This window comes from Ranitomeya imitator, chromosome 9, assembly GCF_032444005.1.
Source record: "Ranitomeya imitator isolate aRanImi1 chromosome 9, aRanImi1.pri, whole genome shotgun sequence".
Lineage (NCBI taxonomy): Eukaryota > Metazoa > Chordata > Amphibia > Anura > Dendrobatidae > Ranitomeya > Ranitomeya imitator.
This window is the reverse complement of record NC_091290.1, coordinates 10,307,382-10,326,848: the sequence shown is the minus strand read 5'-3', so window position 1 is coordinate 10,326,848 and position 19,467 is coordinate 10,307,382. Positions and strand designations below refer to the sequence as shown.

At 47.6% G+C, this 19,467-nt stretch overlaps 1 protein-coding gene across 4 annotated transcripts in view; it reads right to left on the bottom strand.

Moving 5' to 3' along the window:
- The window catches only part of TPCN2 (two pore segment channel 2), a 44,070-nt gene that overhangs the window by 2,491 nt on the left and 22,112 nt on the right, over nucleotides 1–19,467 (bottom strand). For all 4 annotated transcript variants that reach the window (XM_069739760.1, XM_069739757.1, XM_069739758.1 and 1 more), the window contains 15 exons: nucleotides 16,910–16,975; nucleotides 16,750–16,814; nucleotides 16,244–16,344; nucleotides 15,510–15,591; nucleotides 13,188–13,274; nucleotides 11,799–11,918; nucleotides 11,056–11,115; nucleotides 10,688–10,816; nucleotides 10,515–10,564; nucleotides 10,245–10,344; nucleotides 9,712–9,783; nucleotides 846–919; nucleotides 526–616; nucleotides 363–445; nucleotides 27–108 (listed from right to left, as the gene is read on the bottom strand). In XM_069739760.1, the coding sequence (XP_069595861.1) occupies nucleotides 27–108; nucleotides 363–445; nucleotides 526–616; nucleotides 846–919; nucleotides 9,712–9,783; nucleotides 10,245–10,344; nucleotides 10,515–10,564; nucleotides 10,688–10,816; nucleotides 11,056–11,115; nucleotides 11,799–11,918; nucleotides 13,188–13,274; nucleotides 15,510–15,591; nucleotides 16,244–16,344; nucleotides 16,750–16,814; nucleotides 16,910–16,975 (1,262 nt within the window). The remainder of the gene's footprint in view (nucleotides 1–26; nucleotides 109–362; nucleotides 446–525; nucleotides 617–845; nucleotides 920–9,711; nucleotides 9,784–10,244; nucleotides 10,345–10,514; nucleotides 10,565–10,687; nucleotides 10,817–11,055; nucleotides 11,116–11,798; nucleotides 11,919–13,187; nucleotides 13,275–15,509; nucleotides 15,592–16,243; nucleotides 16,345–16,749; nucleotides 16,815–16,909; nucleotides 16,976–19,467) is intronic.

The following is a 19,467-nucleotide window of genomic DNA, read 5'->3' as shown; positions in this document are numbered from 1 at the left end:
TCGCGCTCCTGCAGGGTCTTTCTTACCTCAAGAATCAAGGCTACAAACAGATTCACCCAAACCACTGACGAGACGAGCCACCAGGCCACGAAGTACAACTTCGACCATCTGGGAATGAAGACGAGACGGGACAATATTACACCGGTGTGATCTATGGGGCGGCCCCACAGAACACAGTTTATTCCTCCATTTCCAGGACGAGTGAAATAATGCCATTATTTATAAATAGCGCCACTTTTAATTACAGGCTGGGTCCAGTACTGCAGTTCAGCCGCAATCTACTGTGGACTAGCTGCAATACCGCATCCCGCCACCAGACAAGAGTGGCGCTGTGGATCTTTAATTCCCTGTTATTCACTCACGGACTGGAGTATCGCGCGTACGCCTCCAGGAACACCTGCCAGTTATTCACCACCATCACGTCCCACAAGGTCACCAGGGCCGCCTGCCGCGCACAAAGGGAACATGTAAATGCCGTCATCCTGGCGACTCGCAGCCGCCGCGAGGAGGAGACGCAGGACTCACCGCAAAGTCATCAAAGTTATTGGGCCAATACTCCAGCTGCTCGAAGGACCCGCACTGCGACGTCTCGTTCCCGGGGTCTTCATCGGAGGAGCTGAAATTATAAAAAATCATGGAGATTAAGAAACGGACACATGGTGCGGACGACACGGAGAGGACCCCCAACCCCAGGAGACTCATTAGCGTACCAAAAAAAATGAAATGCCTCCCTATATGTACACCGATACAAGATATACCCTCAGTCTAGGAGATCGGAACATCCCTTTAAGACTCCATCATCACATGATCATAATCGGGCCTGTAACGCCCGCACCACCACATACCTTATGTTTCTAGGATTAGGAATGGCGCCTTTAAACAGATCAATACCGATGATAGCAAATACATAGTACACCACCTAAAATAGAGAGAAACTGACATCAGACCTGGGGAGACCTGCGAATGATCAAAATAAAGGAGTCCTTACTACACGCGCTCAACTTATTTGTATACAGACATACATGGTAAGATCCTGTCTGCAGCCACCACTAGGGGGAGCTCCCTGTATACAGAGATACATGATAAGATCCTGTCTGCAGCCACCACTAGGGGGAGCTCCCTGTATACAGAGATACATGGTAAGATCCTGTCTGCAGTCACCACTAGGGGGAGCTCCCTGTATACAGAGATACATGGTAAGATCCTGTCTGCAGCCACCACTAGGGGGAGCTCCCTGTATACAGAGATACATAAGATCCTGTCTGCAGCCACCACTAGGGGGAGCTCCCTGTATACAGAGATACATGATAAGATCCTGTCTGCAGCCACCACTAGGGGGAGCTCCCTGTATACAGAGATACATGATAAGATCCTGTCTGCAGCCACCACTAGGGGGAGCTCCCTGTATACAGAGATGCGTGATAAGATCCTGTCTGCAGCCAACACTAGGGGGAGCTCCCTGTATAAAGAGATACATGATAAGATCCTGTCTGCAGTCACCACTAGGGGGAGCTCCCTGTATACAGAGATACATGATAAGATCCTGTCTGCAGCCACCACTAGGGGGAGCTCCCTGTATACAGAGATACATGATAAGATCCTGTCTGCAGCCACCACTAGGGGGAGCTCCCTGTATACAGATACATGATAAGATCCTGTCTGCAGCAGCCACTAGGGGGAGCTCCCTGTATACAGATACATGATAAGATCCTGTCTGCAGTCACCACTAGGGGGAGCTCCCTGTATACAGAGATACATGATAAGATCCTGTCTGCAGCCACCACTAGGGGGAGCTCCCTGTATACAGAGATACATGATAAGATCCTGTCTGCAGCCACCACTAGGGGGAGCTCCCTGTATACAGAGATACATAAGATCCTGTCTGCAGCCACCACTAGGGGGAGCTCCCTGTATACAGAGACACATGATAAGATCCTGTCTGCAGCCACCACTAGGGGGAGCTCCCTGTATACAGAGATACATGATAAGATCCTGTCTGCAGCCACCACTAGGGAGAGCTCCCTGTATACAGAGATACATGATAAGATCCTGTCTGCAGCCACCACTAGGGGGAGCTCCCTGTATACAGAGACACATGATAAGATCCTGTCTGCAGCCACCACTAGGGGGAGCTCCCTGTATACAGAGATACATAAGATCCTGTCTGCAGCCACCACTAGGGGGAGCTCCCTGTATACAGAGACACATGATAAGATCCTGTCTGCAGCCACTACTAGGGGGAGCTCCCTGTATACACAGATACATGATAAGATCCTGTCTGCAGCCACCACTAGGGGGAGCTCCCTGTATACAGATACATGATAAGATCCTGTCTGCAGTCACCACTAGGGGGAGCTCCCTGTATACAGAGATACAGGATAAGATTCTGTCTGCAGCCACCACTAGGGGGAGCTCCCTGTATACAGATACATGATAAGATCCTGTCTGCAGTCACCACTAGGGGGAGCTCCCTGTATACAGAGATACATGATAAGATCCTGTCTGCAGCCACCACTAGGGGGAGCTCCCTGTATACAGAGATACATGATAAGATCCTGTCTGCAGTCACCACTAGGGGGAGCTCCTTGTATACAGAGATACATGATAAGATCCTGTCTGCAGTCACCACTAGGTGGAGCTCCCTGTATACAGAGATACAGGATAACATCCTGTCTGCAGCCACCACTAGGGGGAGCTCCCTGTATACAGAGATACATGATAAGATCCTGTCTGCAGCCACCACTAGGGGGAGCTCCCTGTATACAGAGATACATGATAAGATCCTGTCTGCAGCCACCACTAGGGGGAGCTCCCTGTATACAGAAATACATGATAAGATCCTGTCTGCAGCCACCACTAGGGGGAGCTCCCTGTATACAGAGATACATGATAAGATCCTGTCTGCAGCCACCACTAGGGGGAGCTCCCTGTATACAGATACATGATAAGATCCTGTCTGCAGTCACCACTAGGGGGAGCTCCCTGTATACAGAGATACATGATAAGATCCTGTCTGCAGCCACCACTAGGGGGAGCTCCCTGTATACAGAGATACATAAGATCCTGTCTGCAGCCACCACTAGGGGGAGCTCCCTGTATACAGAGATACATGATAAGATCGTGTCTGCAGTCACCACTAGGGGGAGCTCCCTGTATACAGAGATACATGATAAGATCCTGTCTGCAGTCACCACTAGGGGGAGCTCCCTGTATACAGAGATACAGGATAAGATCCTGTCTGCAGCCACCACTAGGGGGAGCTCCCTGTATACACAGATACATGATAAGATCCTGTCTGCAGCCACCACTAGGGGAAGCTCCCTGTATACAGAGATACATGATAAGATCCTGTCTGCAGCCACCACTAGGGGGAGCTCCCTGTATACAGAGATACATGATAACATCCTGTCTGCAGCCACCACTAGGGGGAGCTCCCTGTATACAGAGATACATGATAAGATCCTGTCTGCAGCCACCACTAGGGGGAGCTCCCTGTATACAGAGATACATGATAAGATCCTGTCTGCAGTCACCACTAGGGGGAGCTCCCTGTATACAGAGATACATGATAAGATCCTGTCTGCAGCCACCACTAGGGGGAGCTCCCTGTATACAGAGATACATGATAAGATCCTGTCTGCAGTCACCACTAGGGGGAGCTCCTTGTATACAGAGATACATGATAAGATCCTGTCTGCAGTCACCACTAGGTGGAGCTCCCTGTATACAGAGATACAGGATAACATCCTGTCTGCAGCCACCACTAGGGGGAGCTCCCTGTATACAGAGATACATGATAAGATCCTGTCTGCAGCCACCACTAGGGGGAGCTCCCTGTATACAGAGATACATGATAAGATCCTGTCTGCAGCCACCACTAGGGGGAGCTCCCTGTATACAGAAATACATGATAAGATCCTGTCTGCAGCCACCACTAGGGGGAGCTCCCTGTATACAGAGATACATGATAAGATCCTGTCTGCAGTCACCACTAGGTGGAGCTCCCTGTATACAGAGATACAGGATAACATCCTGTCTGCAGCCACCACTAGGGGGAGCTCCCTGTATACAGAGATATATGATAAGATCATGTCTGCAGTCACCACTAGGGGGAGCTCCTTGTATACAGAGATACATGATAAGATCCTGTCTGCAGTCACCACTAGGGGGAGCTCCCTGTATACAGAGATACATGATAAGATCCTGTCTGCAGTCACCACTAGGTGGAGCTCCCTGTATACAGAGATACATGATAAGATCCTGCCTGCAGCCACCACTAGGGGAAGCTCCCTGTATACAGAAATACATGATAAGATCCTGTCTGCAGTCACCACTAGGGGGAGCTCCTTGTATACAGAGATACATGATAAGATCCTGCCTGCAGCCACCACTAGGGGAAGCTCCCTGTATACAGAAATACATGATAAGATCCTGCCTGCAGCCACCACTAGGGGAAGCTCCCTGTATACAGAGATACATGATAACATCCTGTCTGCAGCCACCACTAGGGGGAGCTCCCTGTATACAGAAATACATGATAAGATCCTGTCTGCAGTCACCACTAGGGGGAGCTCCTTGTATACAGAGATACATGATAAGATCCTGTCTGCAGTCACCACTAGGTGGAGCTCCCTGTATACAGAGATACAGGATAACATCCTGTCTGCAGCCACCACTAGGGGGAGCTCCCTGTATACAGAGATACATGATAAGATCCTGTCTGCAGCCACCACTAGGGGGAGCTCCCTGTATACAGAGATACATGATAACATCCTGTCTGCAGCCACCACTAGGGGGAGCTCCCTGTATACAGAGATACATGATAAGATCCTGTCTGCAGCCACCACTAGGGGGAGCTCCCTGTATACAGAGATACATGATAAGATCCTGTCTGCAGCCACCACTAGGGGGAGCTCCCTGTATACAGAGATACATGATAAGATCCTGTCTGCAGTCACCACTAGGGGGAGCTCCCTGTATACAGAGATACATGATAAGATCCTGTCTGCAGTCACCACTAGGGGGAGCTCCCTGTATACAGAGATACATGATAACATCCTGTCTGCAGCCACCACTAGGGGGAGCTCCCTGTATACAGAGATACATGATAAGATCCTGTCTGCAGTCACCACTAGGTGGAGCTCCCTGTATACAGAGATACAGGATAACATCCTGTCTGCAGCCACCACTAGGGGGAGCTCCCTGTATACAGAGATACATGATAAGATCCTGTCTGCAGCCACCACTAGGGGGAGCTCCCTGTATACAGAGATACATGATAAGATCCTGTCTGCAGCCACCACTAGGGGGAGCTCCCTGTATACAGAAATACATGATAAGATCCTGTCTGCAGCCACCACTAGGGGGAGCTCCCTGTATACAGAGATACATGATAAGATCCTGTCTGCAGCCACCACTAGGGGGAGCTCCCTGTATACAGAGATACATAAGATCCTGTCTGCAGCCACCACTAGGGGGAGCTCCCTGTATACAGAGACACATGATAAGATCCTGTCTGCAGCCACCACTAGGGGGAGCTCCCTGTATACAGAGATACATGATAAGATCCTGTCTGCAGCCACCACTAGGGAGAGCTCCCTGTATACAGAGATACATGATAAGATCCTGTCTGCAGCCACCACTAGGGGGAGCTCCCTGTATACAGAGACACATGATAAGATCCTGTCTGCAGCCACCACTAGGGGGAGCTCCCTGTATACAGAGATACATAAGATCCTGTCTGCAGCCACCACTAGGGGGAGCTCCCTGTATACAGAGACACATGATAAGATCCTGTCTGCAGCCACCACTAGGGGGAGCTCCCTGTATACACAGATACATGATAAGATCCTGTCTGCAGCCACCACTAGGGGGAGCTCCCTGTATACAGATACATGATAAGATCCTGTCTGCAGTCACCACTAGGGGGAGCTCCCTGTATACAGAGATACAGGATAAGATTCTGTCTGCAGCCACCACTAGGGGGAGCTCCCTGTATACACAGATACATGATAAGATCCTGTCTGCAGCCACCACTAGGGGGAGCTCCCTGTATACAGATACATGATAAGATCCTGTCTGCAGTCACCACTAGGGGGAGCTCCCTGTATACAGAGATACATGATAAGATCCTGTCTGCAGCCACCACTAGGGGGAGCTCCCTGTATACAGAGATACATGATAAGATCCTGTCTGCAGCCACCACTAGGGGGAGCTCCCTGTATACAGAGATACATGATAAGATCCTGTCTGCAGTCACCACTAGGGGGAGCTCCCTGTATACAGAGATACATGATAAGATCCTGTCTGCAGCCACCACTAGGGGGAGCTCCCTGTATACAGAGATACATGATAAGATCCTGTCTGCAGTCACCACTAGGGGGAGCTCCTTGTATACAGAGATACATGATAAGATCCTGTCTGCAGTCACCACTAGGTGGAGCTCCCTGTATACAGAGATACAGGATAACATCCTGTCTGCAGCCACCACTAGGGGGAGCTCCCTGTATACAGAGATACATGATAAGATCCTGTCTGCAGCCACCACTAGGGGGAGCTCCCTGTATACAGAGATACATGATAAGATCCTGTCTGCAGTCACCACTAGGGGGAGCTCCTTGTATACAGAGATACATGATAAGATCCTGTCTGCAGTCACCACTAGGTGGAGCTCCCTGTATACAGAGATACAGGATAACATCCTGTCTGCAGCCACCACTAGGGGGAGCTCCCTGTATACAGAGATACATGATAAGATCCTGTCTGCAGCCACCACTAGGGGGAGCTCCCTGTATACAGAGATACATGATAAGATCCTGTCTGCAGCCACCACTAGGGGGAGCTCCCTGTATACAGAAATACATGATAAGATCCTGTCTGCAGCCACCACTAGGGGGAGCTCCCTGTATACAGAGATACATGATAAGATCCTGTCTGCAGTCACCACTAGGTGGAGCTCCCTGTATACAGAGATACATGATAAGATCCTGTCTGCAGCCACCACTAGGGGGAGCTCCCTGTATACAGAGATACATGATAAGATCCTGTCTGCAGCCACCACTAGGGGGAGCTCCCTGTATACAGAGATACATGATAAGATCCTGTCTGCAGCCACCACTAGGGGGAGCTCCCTGTATACAGAGATACATGATAAGATCCTGTCTGCAGCCACCACTAGGGGGAGCTCCCTGTATACAGAGATACATGATAACATCCTGTCTGCAGTCACCACTAGGTGGAGCTCCCTGTATACAGAGATACAGGATAACATCCTGTCTGCAGCCACCACTAGGGGGAGCTCCCTGTATACAGAGATACATGATAAGATCCTGTCTGCAGCCACCACTAGGGGGAGCTCCCTGTATACAGAGATACATGATAAGATCCTGTCTGCAGCCACCACTAGGGGGAGCTCCCTGTATACAGAAATACATGATAAGATCCTGTCTGCAGCCACCACTAGGGGGAGCTCCCTGTATACAGAGATACATGATAAGATCCTGTCTGCAGCCACCACTAGGGGGAGCTCCCTGTATACAGATACATGATAAGATCCTGTCTGCAGTCACCACTAGGGGGAGCTCCCTGTATACAGAGATACATGATAAGATCCTGTCTGCAGCCACCACTAGGGGGAGCTCCCTGTATACAGAGATACATGATAAGATCCTGTCTGCAGTCACCACTAGGGGGAGCTCCCTGTATACAGAGATACAGGATAAGATTCTGTCTGCAGCCACCACTAGGGGGAGCTCCCTGTATACACAGATACATGATAAGATCCTGTCTGCAGCCACCACTAGGGGAAGCTCCCTGTATACAGAGATACATGATAAGATCCTGTCTGCAGCCACCACTAGGGGGAGCTCCCTGTATACAGAGATACATGATAACATCCTGTCTGCAGCCACCACTAGGGGGAGCTCCCTGTATACAGAGATACATGATAAGATCCTGTCTGCAGCCACCACTAGGGGGAGCTCCCTGTATACAGAGATACATGATAAGATCCTGTCTGCAGTCACCACTAGGGGGAGCTCCCTGTATACAGAGATACATGATAAGATCCTGTCTGCAGCCACCACTAGGGGGAGCTCCCTGTATACAGAGATACATGATAAGATCCTGTCTGCAGCCACCACTAGGGGGAGCTCCCTGTATACAGAGATACATGATAAGATCCTGTCTGCAGTCACCACTAGGGGGAGCTCCCTGTATACAGAGATACATGATAAGATCCTGTCTGCAGCCACCACTAGGGGGAGCTCCCTGTATACAGAAATACATGATAAGATCCTGTCTGCAGCCACCACTAGGGGGAGCTCCCTGTATACAGAGATACATGATAAGATCCTGTCTGCAGCCACCACTAGGGGGAGCTCCCTGTATACAGATACATGATAAGATCCTGTCTGCAGTCACCACTAGGGGGAGCTCCCTGTATACAGAGATACATGATAAGATCCTGTCTGCAGCCACCACTAGGGGGAGCTCCCTGTATACAGAGATACATGATAAGATCCTGTCTGCAGTCACCACTAGGGGGAGCTCCCTGTATACAGAGATACAGGATAAGATTCTGTCTGCAGCCACCACTAGGGGGAGCTCCCTGTATACACAGATACATGATAAGATCCTGTCTGCAGCCACCACTAGGGGAAGCTCCCTGTATACAGAGATACATGATAAGATCCTGTCTGCAGCCACCACTAGGGGGAGCTCCCTGTATACAGAGATACAGGATAACATCCTGTCTGCAGCCACCACTAGGGGGAGCTCCCTGTATACAGAGATACATAAGATCCTGTCTGCAGTCACCACTAGGGGGAGCTCCCTGTATACAGAGATACATAAGATCCTGTCTGCAGTCACCACTAGGTGGAGCTCCCTGTATACAGAGATACAGGATAACATCCTGTCTGCAGCCACCACTAGGGGGAGCTCCCTGTATACAGAGATACATGATAAGATCCTGTCTGCAGCCACCACTAGGGGGAGCTCCCTGTATACAGAGATACATGATAAGATCCTGTCTGCAGCCACCACTAGGGGGAGCTCCCTGTATACAGAGATACATGATAAGATCCTGTCTGCAGTCACCACTAGGGGGAGCTCCCTGTATACAGAGATACATGATAACATCCTGTCTGCAGCCACCACTAGGAGGAGCTCCCTGTATACAGAGATACATAAGATCCTGTCTGCAGTCACCACTAGGGGGAGCTCCCTGTATACAGAGATACATGATAAGATCCTGTCTGCAGTCACCACTAGGGGGAGCTCCCTGTATACAGAGATACATGATAAGATCCTGTCTGCAGCCACCACTAGGGGGAGCTCCCTGTATACAGAGATACATAAGATCCTGTCTGCAGTCACCACTAGGGGGAGCTCCCTATATACAGATACATGATAAGATCCTGTCTGCAGTCACCACTAGGGGGAGCTCCCTGTATACAGAGATACATGATAAGATCCTGTCTGCAGCCATCACTAGGGGGAGCTCCCTGTATACAGAGATACATGATAACATCCTGTCTGCAGCCACCACTAGGGGGAGCTCCCATTGCGCTCAAAAATAAATCTGTACACAGTGAGCTCCCACTAGAGGTGGCTACATGCACGCACATGTTTTATACAACTATGGACGTGTGCGAACACTGCAATGAAGTACATTTGGGACCAAGAAACTCCCAAATAAATGATCCTTACCACCAGTATGCCAGCGAATGCCCGCAAATTCTTTACTAGATCCAGCACAGTGCCGGCAACCAGTGCCATAACCTGCAAGTGAAAGAAAATAATGTTACTTCAGCTCTAAAACAAAACAAAAAAAAAATCACTGTATAGAAAAAGTTGAAGGTTGAAAATTTTGCCTGCAGCCGCCACTGGGGGGAGCTGCAGAGCTCATCGCATACAGCCTTATCATTGAGATCAGTGTTGGAGCAGTATGCAGTAAGCTCTTGAGCTCCCCCTAGAGGCGGCTGCAGGCAGAACTGTAGTGCTGGTGATCACGGCTGCGGGGGGTCACCAGCATTGCACAGTGCAGCGCTCACTGCCAGGATCGGGGGGACATCTCTGGGCGTTACAGCCGTCCTCCAGTGGGGATATTGGCAGCATCCAACACAATAGTACTCGCTGAGCTATTACGCCAGAGTGATGTCACTTATGTCAGTCTTAAAGGGAGTGGTAGCTTGACCCCGTACCAGGCGGGGTATGGCCGACTCACCATATGTCCCACCCACCTTCATATTTGGGATGATGCGCAGAAATCTGAAGACTATAAACATGTTGACAAGACGGACCATTTCCCATAGGGACAGCAGCCCCTGCACATCCGGCTTCCTGCAACCAAAAAAATGGTAAGTGGCGCGCCCCCGATCCCCCTCCATTACATGCCTTAAAGGGATTATGGCGACACCGCACCTGGCTCCTGTTTTTGGACCCATTTTGCCCAAAGAGCAGCGGCTGCGCGAGACTTTACCTACACGACCCACATATCCTGCAACACTTACCAGCCGGGATGTGGGAACTTGTATATCGCAAAGGTAGCAATCTCCAAAACCTGCAAGACAAGGACAAGGCGCTCCTGAGGCCGCAATCAGACACAATGCTGCCGGCACACAGGAAAACCCCTGGAAAGCCGGAGAATAATGACAATATCCGATGACAATATCCGGCCACTTACCAGTAGAATCAATGTCAGCACCCCATCAAATATGTTACTGGTGTAGGAGACATAGTTCTTAATCCCCAGCGAGAAAACCTTCAGGGCCATTTCCAGGACATAGTAGAGGATGAAGAAGCAGTTTATGGCCTGCAGAAGAGGAGAGGAACAAGTGAGCGATCCCTTTACTTTCCGCAGCCTCAGGCCGAGTCCATCCTGCAAATGGCACGGAAGACATTTTCCCCAGGGAGAAATCCGTCAGTGCCATTTTCAAGACGTAGTAAAAGGATGAAGAAGCCGTTTTTGTCCCGCAGATAAGGAACATGTAAATATGATTCCTTTACTTCCAGCAGCTTCTACATACGAATTCTAAATATACAGATACTCACACCTAAGAAGAAATCATCCCGATCGCTCCCGGATTTCTCCGCATCGATCATCAGCACAGCCTGTCAAGATGTCAAAAACCATAAAAATCAGAGCCAAAGAAGTAGTCAAGTAGTACTCTCTGGGGGTCTGACCGCTGGGGGGTCTAATTCTTATAGCTCCAAAAATCATCTGAGCTGCAGTACCAGACTCAGCCCCTACAAAAAGTGTATGGAAACAGGTAGAGCAGCTTAGTATACATTTTTTGCAAAAAACGTATCAACCAAATACCCTGTTTTTTACATCTTTTACTAGCACTTGCGGATTACTGCAACATTTTTTCAAACTGAGTGTTTTTGGTTTTACTATTCTCTTTTGTGTCAAAAAGTGTATGGAGTAGATTCTGGTAAGTGATGAAGAGGGTACACTGTACTTACAGCAGCAGCGTGCCCTCTGTAACAGCTGAGCAGTGTGCGGGAGGACGGCGTGCGCGTCAGCGGGAGGACAATGCACGTTGGATTTCGGTAAACTACATTTTATGGACTTATCCGAACGACAAGACATCAACATTGCAGTCGCGTAATCCCCCTTTAAACTTTTTAGCACTAGGACACACCCTGAATTATTAGGGTACATTGACATTAGGAAGGGTGGGTTTTTCGCTCGGGACCCCCAATTACACAGCAGAGAGCCTCATCTGCTCAGGATTTAGTTTTCTACGGTGTAAATGTGAAATACTATATACATCACCGCCGTGATCACTTACACAGATGGAGAGCAGATTGGCCAGAGCCACAATGTTCCCCAGGTAGTCAAAATAGCGATGGCTGCCGATGACCTGCAAAATCTGAAGGGACCTGGACTGATACGAGGGCTGCGGTGGGTGCTGTGAAAACAAAGGTCCGAAGTACACAGTCACATAGGTGATAACTTGCTGATTACTGGAGGTCTGACCGCTGGGACCCCCACAGATACCCAGCTCCGAAATATCATGCTGGAAATGAACAGCGACTGAGAGCACAAGCGTGCCTTCATTCCCATCACTGTCAAGCATGAGCGCGTGCCTCCGTACCAGTCACTGTCGATTATGAGCGCGTGCCTCCGTACCAGTCACTGTCGAGCATGAGCGCGTGCCTCCGTACCAGTCACTGTCGAGCATGAGCGCGTGCCTCCGTACCAGTCACTGTCGAGCATAAGCGCGCGCACCTCTGTACCCGTCATTGTCAAGCATGCACGCGCGTGCCTCCGTACCAGTCACTGTCGAGCATGAGCGCGCGTGCCTCCATACCCATCATTGTCAAGCAAGCATGCACGTGCCTCCGTACAAGTCACTGTTGAACATGAGCGCACACCTCTGTACCCGTCATTGTCAAGCATACATGCACGCGCGTGCCTCCGTACCAGTCACTGTCGAGCATGAGCGCGCGTGCCTCCATACCCGTCATTGTCAAGCAAGCATGCACGCGCGTGCCTCCGTACAAGTCACTGTTGAACATGAGCGCACACCTCTGTACCCGTCATTGTCAAGCATGCACGCGCGTGCCTCCGTACAAGTCACTGTTGAACATGAGCGCACACCTCTGTACCCGTCATTGTCAAGCATGCACGCGCGTGCCTCCGTACCAGTCACTGTCGAGCATGAGCGCACACCTCTGTACCCGTCAGTGTCGAGCATGCACACCTCCATTCAAGTCATTGTCGAGCGCGAATGCCTGCGTTCCAGAAATGTGCCCCAATTTTAGGACTTTTTGCGGGCCAAGAGGTCAAGGAGTTAGTTATCCCTTACCAAAAAGATAAAACTTGCTACACCCATGGTTCCCGTGTCCCCCAATGAAAGGCAATGGAGAAACTTCTGCAACTTTCTAATCTGCGTGCTCACAGCTGCAGTTTGTCACAATGTACTTTAGGTCTGTTTGTCGATAGGAGAACATTGAGGTTCTGCATGTGATACACTGCAACAGAAACTCAGCTGTGTGAGCAGCACGGTACTTCACGTTGGTTGTCAGCCCCTGCCAAACCTCAGAGGACGCCCAAATCTGCAGCAGACTGCTGAATATGGGACATAAAATCAGAGTCTGGCGCAGTCTGGCACCGCTATGGGCACCCCCTGCCGGTGACAATGGACGGACCACGTGCCGAGTGATGCGCACGTTACCTGTCTGACCGGATCCTTATCCAGTTCATCGAACAGCTTCTGGAACAGCTCTGCAGAGATGACACCGCCGGGGCAGCATTTCGCTTGCTGCAAAAAAATAAAAATATTCCAGAAAAAAACAAACATATAATTTAAAAATTCCACTAATAAAAAAAATTATATATATCTATATATATAATTGTCTATGGGTTTTTCCGTCTGTCTGTCTGTCCTGGAAATCCCGCCTCTCTGATTGGTCGAGGCCGCCAGGCCTCGACCAATCAGCAACGGGCATAGCGACGATGATGTCATAATGGTTGCCATGGTGACGATGATGTCAAAGGTTGCCTCGACCAATCAGCGACGATGATGTCATAATGGTTGCCATGGCGACGATTATGTCATAAAGGTTGCCTCGACCAATCAGCAACGGGCACAGCGACGATGATGTCATAATGGTTGCCATGGCGACGAAGATGTCATAAAGGTTGCCTCGACCAATCAGCGACGGGCACAGTCTGCCGCGAATTCTGAATACCCGATGCGTTAGAATCGGGCCACAATCTAGTATGTATATATATATATATACACACACACACACACACACACACACACACACACACACACACAGTGGGGCAAAAAAGTATTTAGTCAGTCAGCAATAGTGCAAGTTCCACCACTTAAAAAGATGAGAGGCGTCTGTAATTTACATCATAGGTAGACCTCAACTATGGGAGACAAACTGAGAAAAAAAAATCCAGAAAATCACATTGTCTGTTTTTTTATCATTTTATTTGCATATTATGGTGGAAAATAAGTATTTGGTCAGAAACAAAATTTCATCTCAATACTTTGTAATATATCCTTTGTTGGCAATGACAGAGGTCAAACGTTTTCTGTAAGTCTTCACAAGGTTGCCACACACTGTTGTTGGTATGTTGGCCCATTCCTCCATGCAGATCTCCTCTAGAGCAGTGATGTTTTTGGCTTTTCGCTTGGCAACACGGATTTTCAACTCCCTCCAAAGGTTTTCTATAGGGTTGAGATCTGGAGACTGGCTAGGCCACTCCAGGACCTTGAAATGCTTCTTACGAAGCCACTCCTTCGTTGCCCTGGCGCTGTGCTTTGGATCATTGTCATGTTGAAAGACCCAGCCACGTTTCATCTTCAATGCCCTTGCTGATGGGAGGAGGTTTGCACTCGAAATCTCACGATACATGGCCCCATTCATTCTTTCATGTACCCGGATCAGTCGTCCTGGCCCCTTTGCAGAGAAACAGCCCCAAAGCATGATGTTTCCACCACCATGCTTTACAGTAGGTATGGTGTTTGATGGATGCAACTCAGTATTCTTTTTCCTCCAAACACGACAAGTTGTGTTTCTACCAAACAGTTCCAGTTTAGTTTCATCAGACCATAGGACATTCTCCCAAAACTCCTCTGGATCATCCAAATGCTCTCTAGCAAGCTTCAGACGGGCCCGGACATGTACTGGCTTAAGCAGTGGGACACGTCTGGCACTGCAGGATCTGAGTCCATGGTGGCATAGTGTGTTACTTATGGTAGGCCTTGTTACATTGGTCCCAGCTCTCTGCAGTTCATTCACTAGGTCCCCCCGCGTGGTTCTGGGATTTTTGCTCACTGTTCTTGTGATCATTCTGACCCCACGGGGTGGGATTTTGCGTGGAGCCCCAGATCGAGGGAGATTATCAGTGGTCTTGTATGTCTTCCATTTTCTAATTATTGCTCCCACTGTTGATTTCTTCACTCCAAGCTGGTTGGCTATTGCAGATTCAGTCTTCCCAGCCTGGTGCAGGGCTACAATTTTGTTTCTGGTGTCCTTTGACAGCTCTTTGGTCTTCACCATAGTGGAGTTTGGAGTCAGACTGTTTGAGGGTGTGCACAGGTGTCTTTTTATACTGATAACAAGTTTAAACAGGTGCCATTACTACAGGTAATGAGTGGAGGAAAGAGGAGACTCTTAAAGAAGAAGTTACAGGTCTGTGAGAGCCAGAAATCTTGATTGTTTGTTTCTGACCAAATACTTATTTTCCACCATAATATGCAAATAAAATGATAAAAAAACAGACAATGTGATTTTCTGGATTTTTTTTCTCAGTTTGTCTCCCATAGTTGAGGTCTACCTATGATGTAAATTACAGACGCCTCTCATCTTTTTAAGTGGTGGAACTTGCACTATTGCTGACTGACTAAATACTTTTTTGCATATATATATATATATATATATATATATATATATATATATATATATATATATATATATATATATATATATATATATATATATATTACATACAACGCAGCGACATCCGTAGCCCTCACCTCTATGATCGCCATCTTGCAGTAGGCGTCCAGCTTGACTTTCAGTAGGACTTTAGTGAAGGTCTCACAGTCCACACAGGCCCTGGGAGAGAGGAGAGGACTCGTAGGAGTGAACATGGCCGCTCTTGTGTTAGTGCCCAAATAACGGCGCTGTATACCGACCCAACAACACTCATCATACACACAGATTACTGTGACCCCTGAGCGACATTGCCCAAAAATCAGCAGAAAAACGTGCATAGGAGCTACTGGGCCACCGCTGGTAATCGCTCCGACTGATTAACCCCTTAGATTCCACGGTTAATATCAACTGCGGCATCTGAGGGGAGCGGAGAGGAACAGAGGGACCACCTGAAAGTAAGGATTATAAAAAACATTCCATAAAAGGTCAATCTAATAAAATGCCCTATTCAATACCCCACGTGATCAACGCCATAAAAAAACAAAAGGCAATATATATATTTATATATATATTTTTTTGCTTTTTACACTGTCAGTTTGTCCGATTAGGGCAATGGAACCCATTATCGCTCAATCCCCGGTATACAGAGGATTAATACCGCCATCTACTGCATCGCTGAGAGCCTGGGCTTCATTGGTTTATTAACATGGCAGACACGGGGGAAGGCAGCTGCTGTAAGTGCGCACAGATGCTGCTAAAGGGTAATAAAAGGCTAAAAAATAAAAGAGTTAACAAACATTACAATAATTACTATATGTCGTCACACACGTACTGGTCGCGATTCCGCGTCGTCACCTCCCGGTAGAAGGAGAGAACTTCGAAAGCCGCTCGAATTCCCAGTCTCCTCCTCAGTAGCGACGTCTGCACCGATTTCTGCAGGAAAGAACCAAATAAAGGAGAAAAATAAGAAACCAAACGTGTCCTCGTTAACCACACGGTAACAACGCGAGTCTCCCGCTTGGTGCCATACCAAGTTTGTATTTTTTTTTTTTTTTAAAGTTTTCTTCTATATTTTACTAGTTAAAAATAAAATTTGCTTTGCATTACACCATTTTCGGTGACCCATACATTTATTTTTCCATTGATGGAGCAAGTTTAGGGTTTGGCGATACAATGTGGTACACTTTGGGGTATACAATGTGGTATATATGTCATTTTGATAGTTTTCCTTTTTTTATTGCATTTTTTGGCGACCGAAAAGCAGAAATTCTTGCAGTTTTATTTTTTATTTTTTCCAGTCCTGGACATTCCCTTTAACTGTAAGACCAATAAATGTACCATTAAATAGCCACGGAACTGGTTGTAGATGACGGCGGTCAGCAAGTTCATCAAGATCAGACTTCCTGCGGAACAACGGACAGTAAGTAACGGCTGGGGGACGGCGAGCCTTACTGACAGGTACAGGTGGGACCAGGATGGACCCCCACAGGTCACCTACCTATGACTGTGAATATGATGAAGAAGAGGGAGTACGCCCGGTTGTAGGAATACGCCGGAATCATCACTGTCGGGGGACAAAGAATATAGAAATTACTATATAATAAAATGTAGAAAAGTTTTAGTTTAAACTTTTTGCAAACTTATTTTTTACTCCCTAGCAAAGTTTTTTTCTAGTTCAAAAGTATAAAAATGTGTTATCGTATGCCTGTACATAAATAACTATCATGGTGCCATGCGACACAGGTATTGCTTTAAGAGTACACATTGCCATGGGGGGCTTTTTAGATCCAGAGGGGCTACCTGCACCCGAGTCATTGGTAAACCTAGTGACTGGATCCAAGGAAGGAGTTAAAAAAATAAACAGATTGGGCATTGAACTTTCCAATTCTTATCTCCCCCAATATCATCTGTTGTTGGAGGGGGGCAACAGTGTGAAAAAAAACCCTCTACCCATCAGATAGTCGTTGAATTCGGAAAATTTGTCCGACTTTCATTTACCATGTATGCAAACTTTGAAAATCACTCTTTTAACCCATTATCTAAAAGGCAAGAGTGAACCCTTGAAAGTGCCATTATTGAAAGGAAGCTTAAGGAGGACCTGTCACTTGCTCAAAAATTGATGTGAAATGCCTTGTAAAAATCCCTGAGTACCGCTGATTCTGCCGCGCTCTGCTGATTCTTCCGCCCTTTTCCGTTTTGAGCTGCGTCGCTCTATTGCAGAGATATTCACATTTGTTTCTTCTGGAGCGCCATATGTGAAATCTCTTCACGTAGTGCAACTGGGCGTTTCTTCAATGTCTTCTCTGGGGGCGTGGGCTGTCTCCTCCTCCATCCTATATGCTGCTAATCACAGCTCAGCAGGATCTGAGACAGACTCCTAGATTAGCTGCCATGCTGTGCTTGGCAGCATTTTGGAGGGAGGGAGGAGTGACAGCCCACGCCCCCAGAGAAAACTCTGAAGAAACGCCCATTTGCACTACAAGAAGATTTCACATGCTGCGCTCCAAAAGCAACAAATTTTAATATCTCTGCAATGGAGCGACGCAGCGCAAAACAGAAAAAAGCAACAGAATCTGGGGAAATCATTGACTATTTACTATTGATTATTTCTAGATGGACATATAGTCTTCCTTCAACCTTAATAACTATGTAACTATGTATGTAACTATGTATTTATAAGGTGTTTAACTCTTTCAGCAAGTGAGGAGTCCTCTTTAACTAATTATATCAACTCAGTCAAGTATAGTGCAGTCAATGTAAGATGTTCATAAGTTACAAGCGAACTTGGACAAATAGTGTTCGGGCATCCACTTTGTAGATGAGGTTCAACGTCGCTATACACCTGGGAACAACACAGTATGTTATAGGGGGAGAAAAATTAGGAGAGTCACTGATAGAGAAGGACAGCACAGCTGGGCGCGGGATGCGCCGCTGACCCCCGGATACAGGACAGAGCAGGACAGCTGCACATGCTGCGGCCCACCCTAAGCAGGATCCCTCTATTTATACCACGGGAGCATTCACTGGACCCATTATAAGGACTTCTTTATATGCTGCGGCTCACCCTAAACAGGACCCCTCTATCTATACCACAGGAGCAATTATTGGACCCACTATAAGGTTATGCCTTAAAAGGACCATTGTCTTGCCTTCTATCACTGCCATTCCTATGTCTGTGTATCAAAAGAGTTAAGTAACCCCATGAATAAGACCAGGGAGGGTCGAAACGTCGGGTTTCTATCTACGAATTATCACAGTGGCAATTGTTGACTTGTTTTCTTAAATAAATCTGGCATATACCTTTTTGCATCATACCAGTTTCGAGTGTGCGGTATTTTTTCTTCTACTATTGACTTGACCACACGGTCTGTTTTACCAGCATCTCCGTGTCCATGACCAGAGTGCACACCATTATCCTTGTTCAACTGATAGAGAAGGGTCAGGGTGTAATGATATGTAGGCACAATATATTCTCAGAGGAGAGATAAAACTAGGAGAGTTATTGATATAGAAGAGTCTGGGTGTAATACCATGTAGGCACAATATATTCTTAGGGAAGAGATAAAGCTAGGAGAGTCACTGATATAGAAGGGTCTGGGTGTAATAATATGTAGGCACAATATATTCTCAGAGAATAGATAAAGCTAGGAGAGTCACTGATAGAGAAGGGTCAGGGTGTAATAATATGTAGGCACAATATAGTCTCAGGGAAGAGGTGAAACTAGGAGAGTCACTGATAGAGAAGGGTCTGGGTGTAATAATATGTAGGCACAATATAGTCTCAGGGAAGAGGTGAAACTAGGAGAGTCACTGATAGAGAAGGGTCAGGGTGTAATAATATGTAGGCACAATATATTCTCAGATAAAAGATAAAGCTAGGAGAGTCACTGATAGAGAAGGGTCTGGGTGTAATAATATGTAGGCACAATATATTCTCAGGTAAGATATGAAACTAGGAGAGTAACTGATAGAGAAGGGTCTGGGTGTAATAATATGTAGGCACAATATATTCTCAGGGAAGAGGTGAAACTAGGAGAGTCACTGATAGAGAAGGGT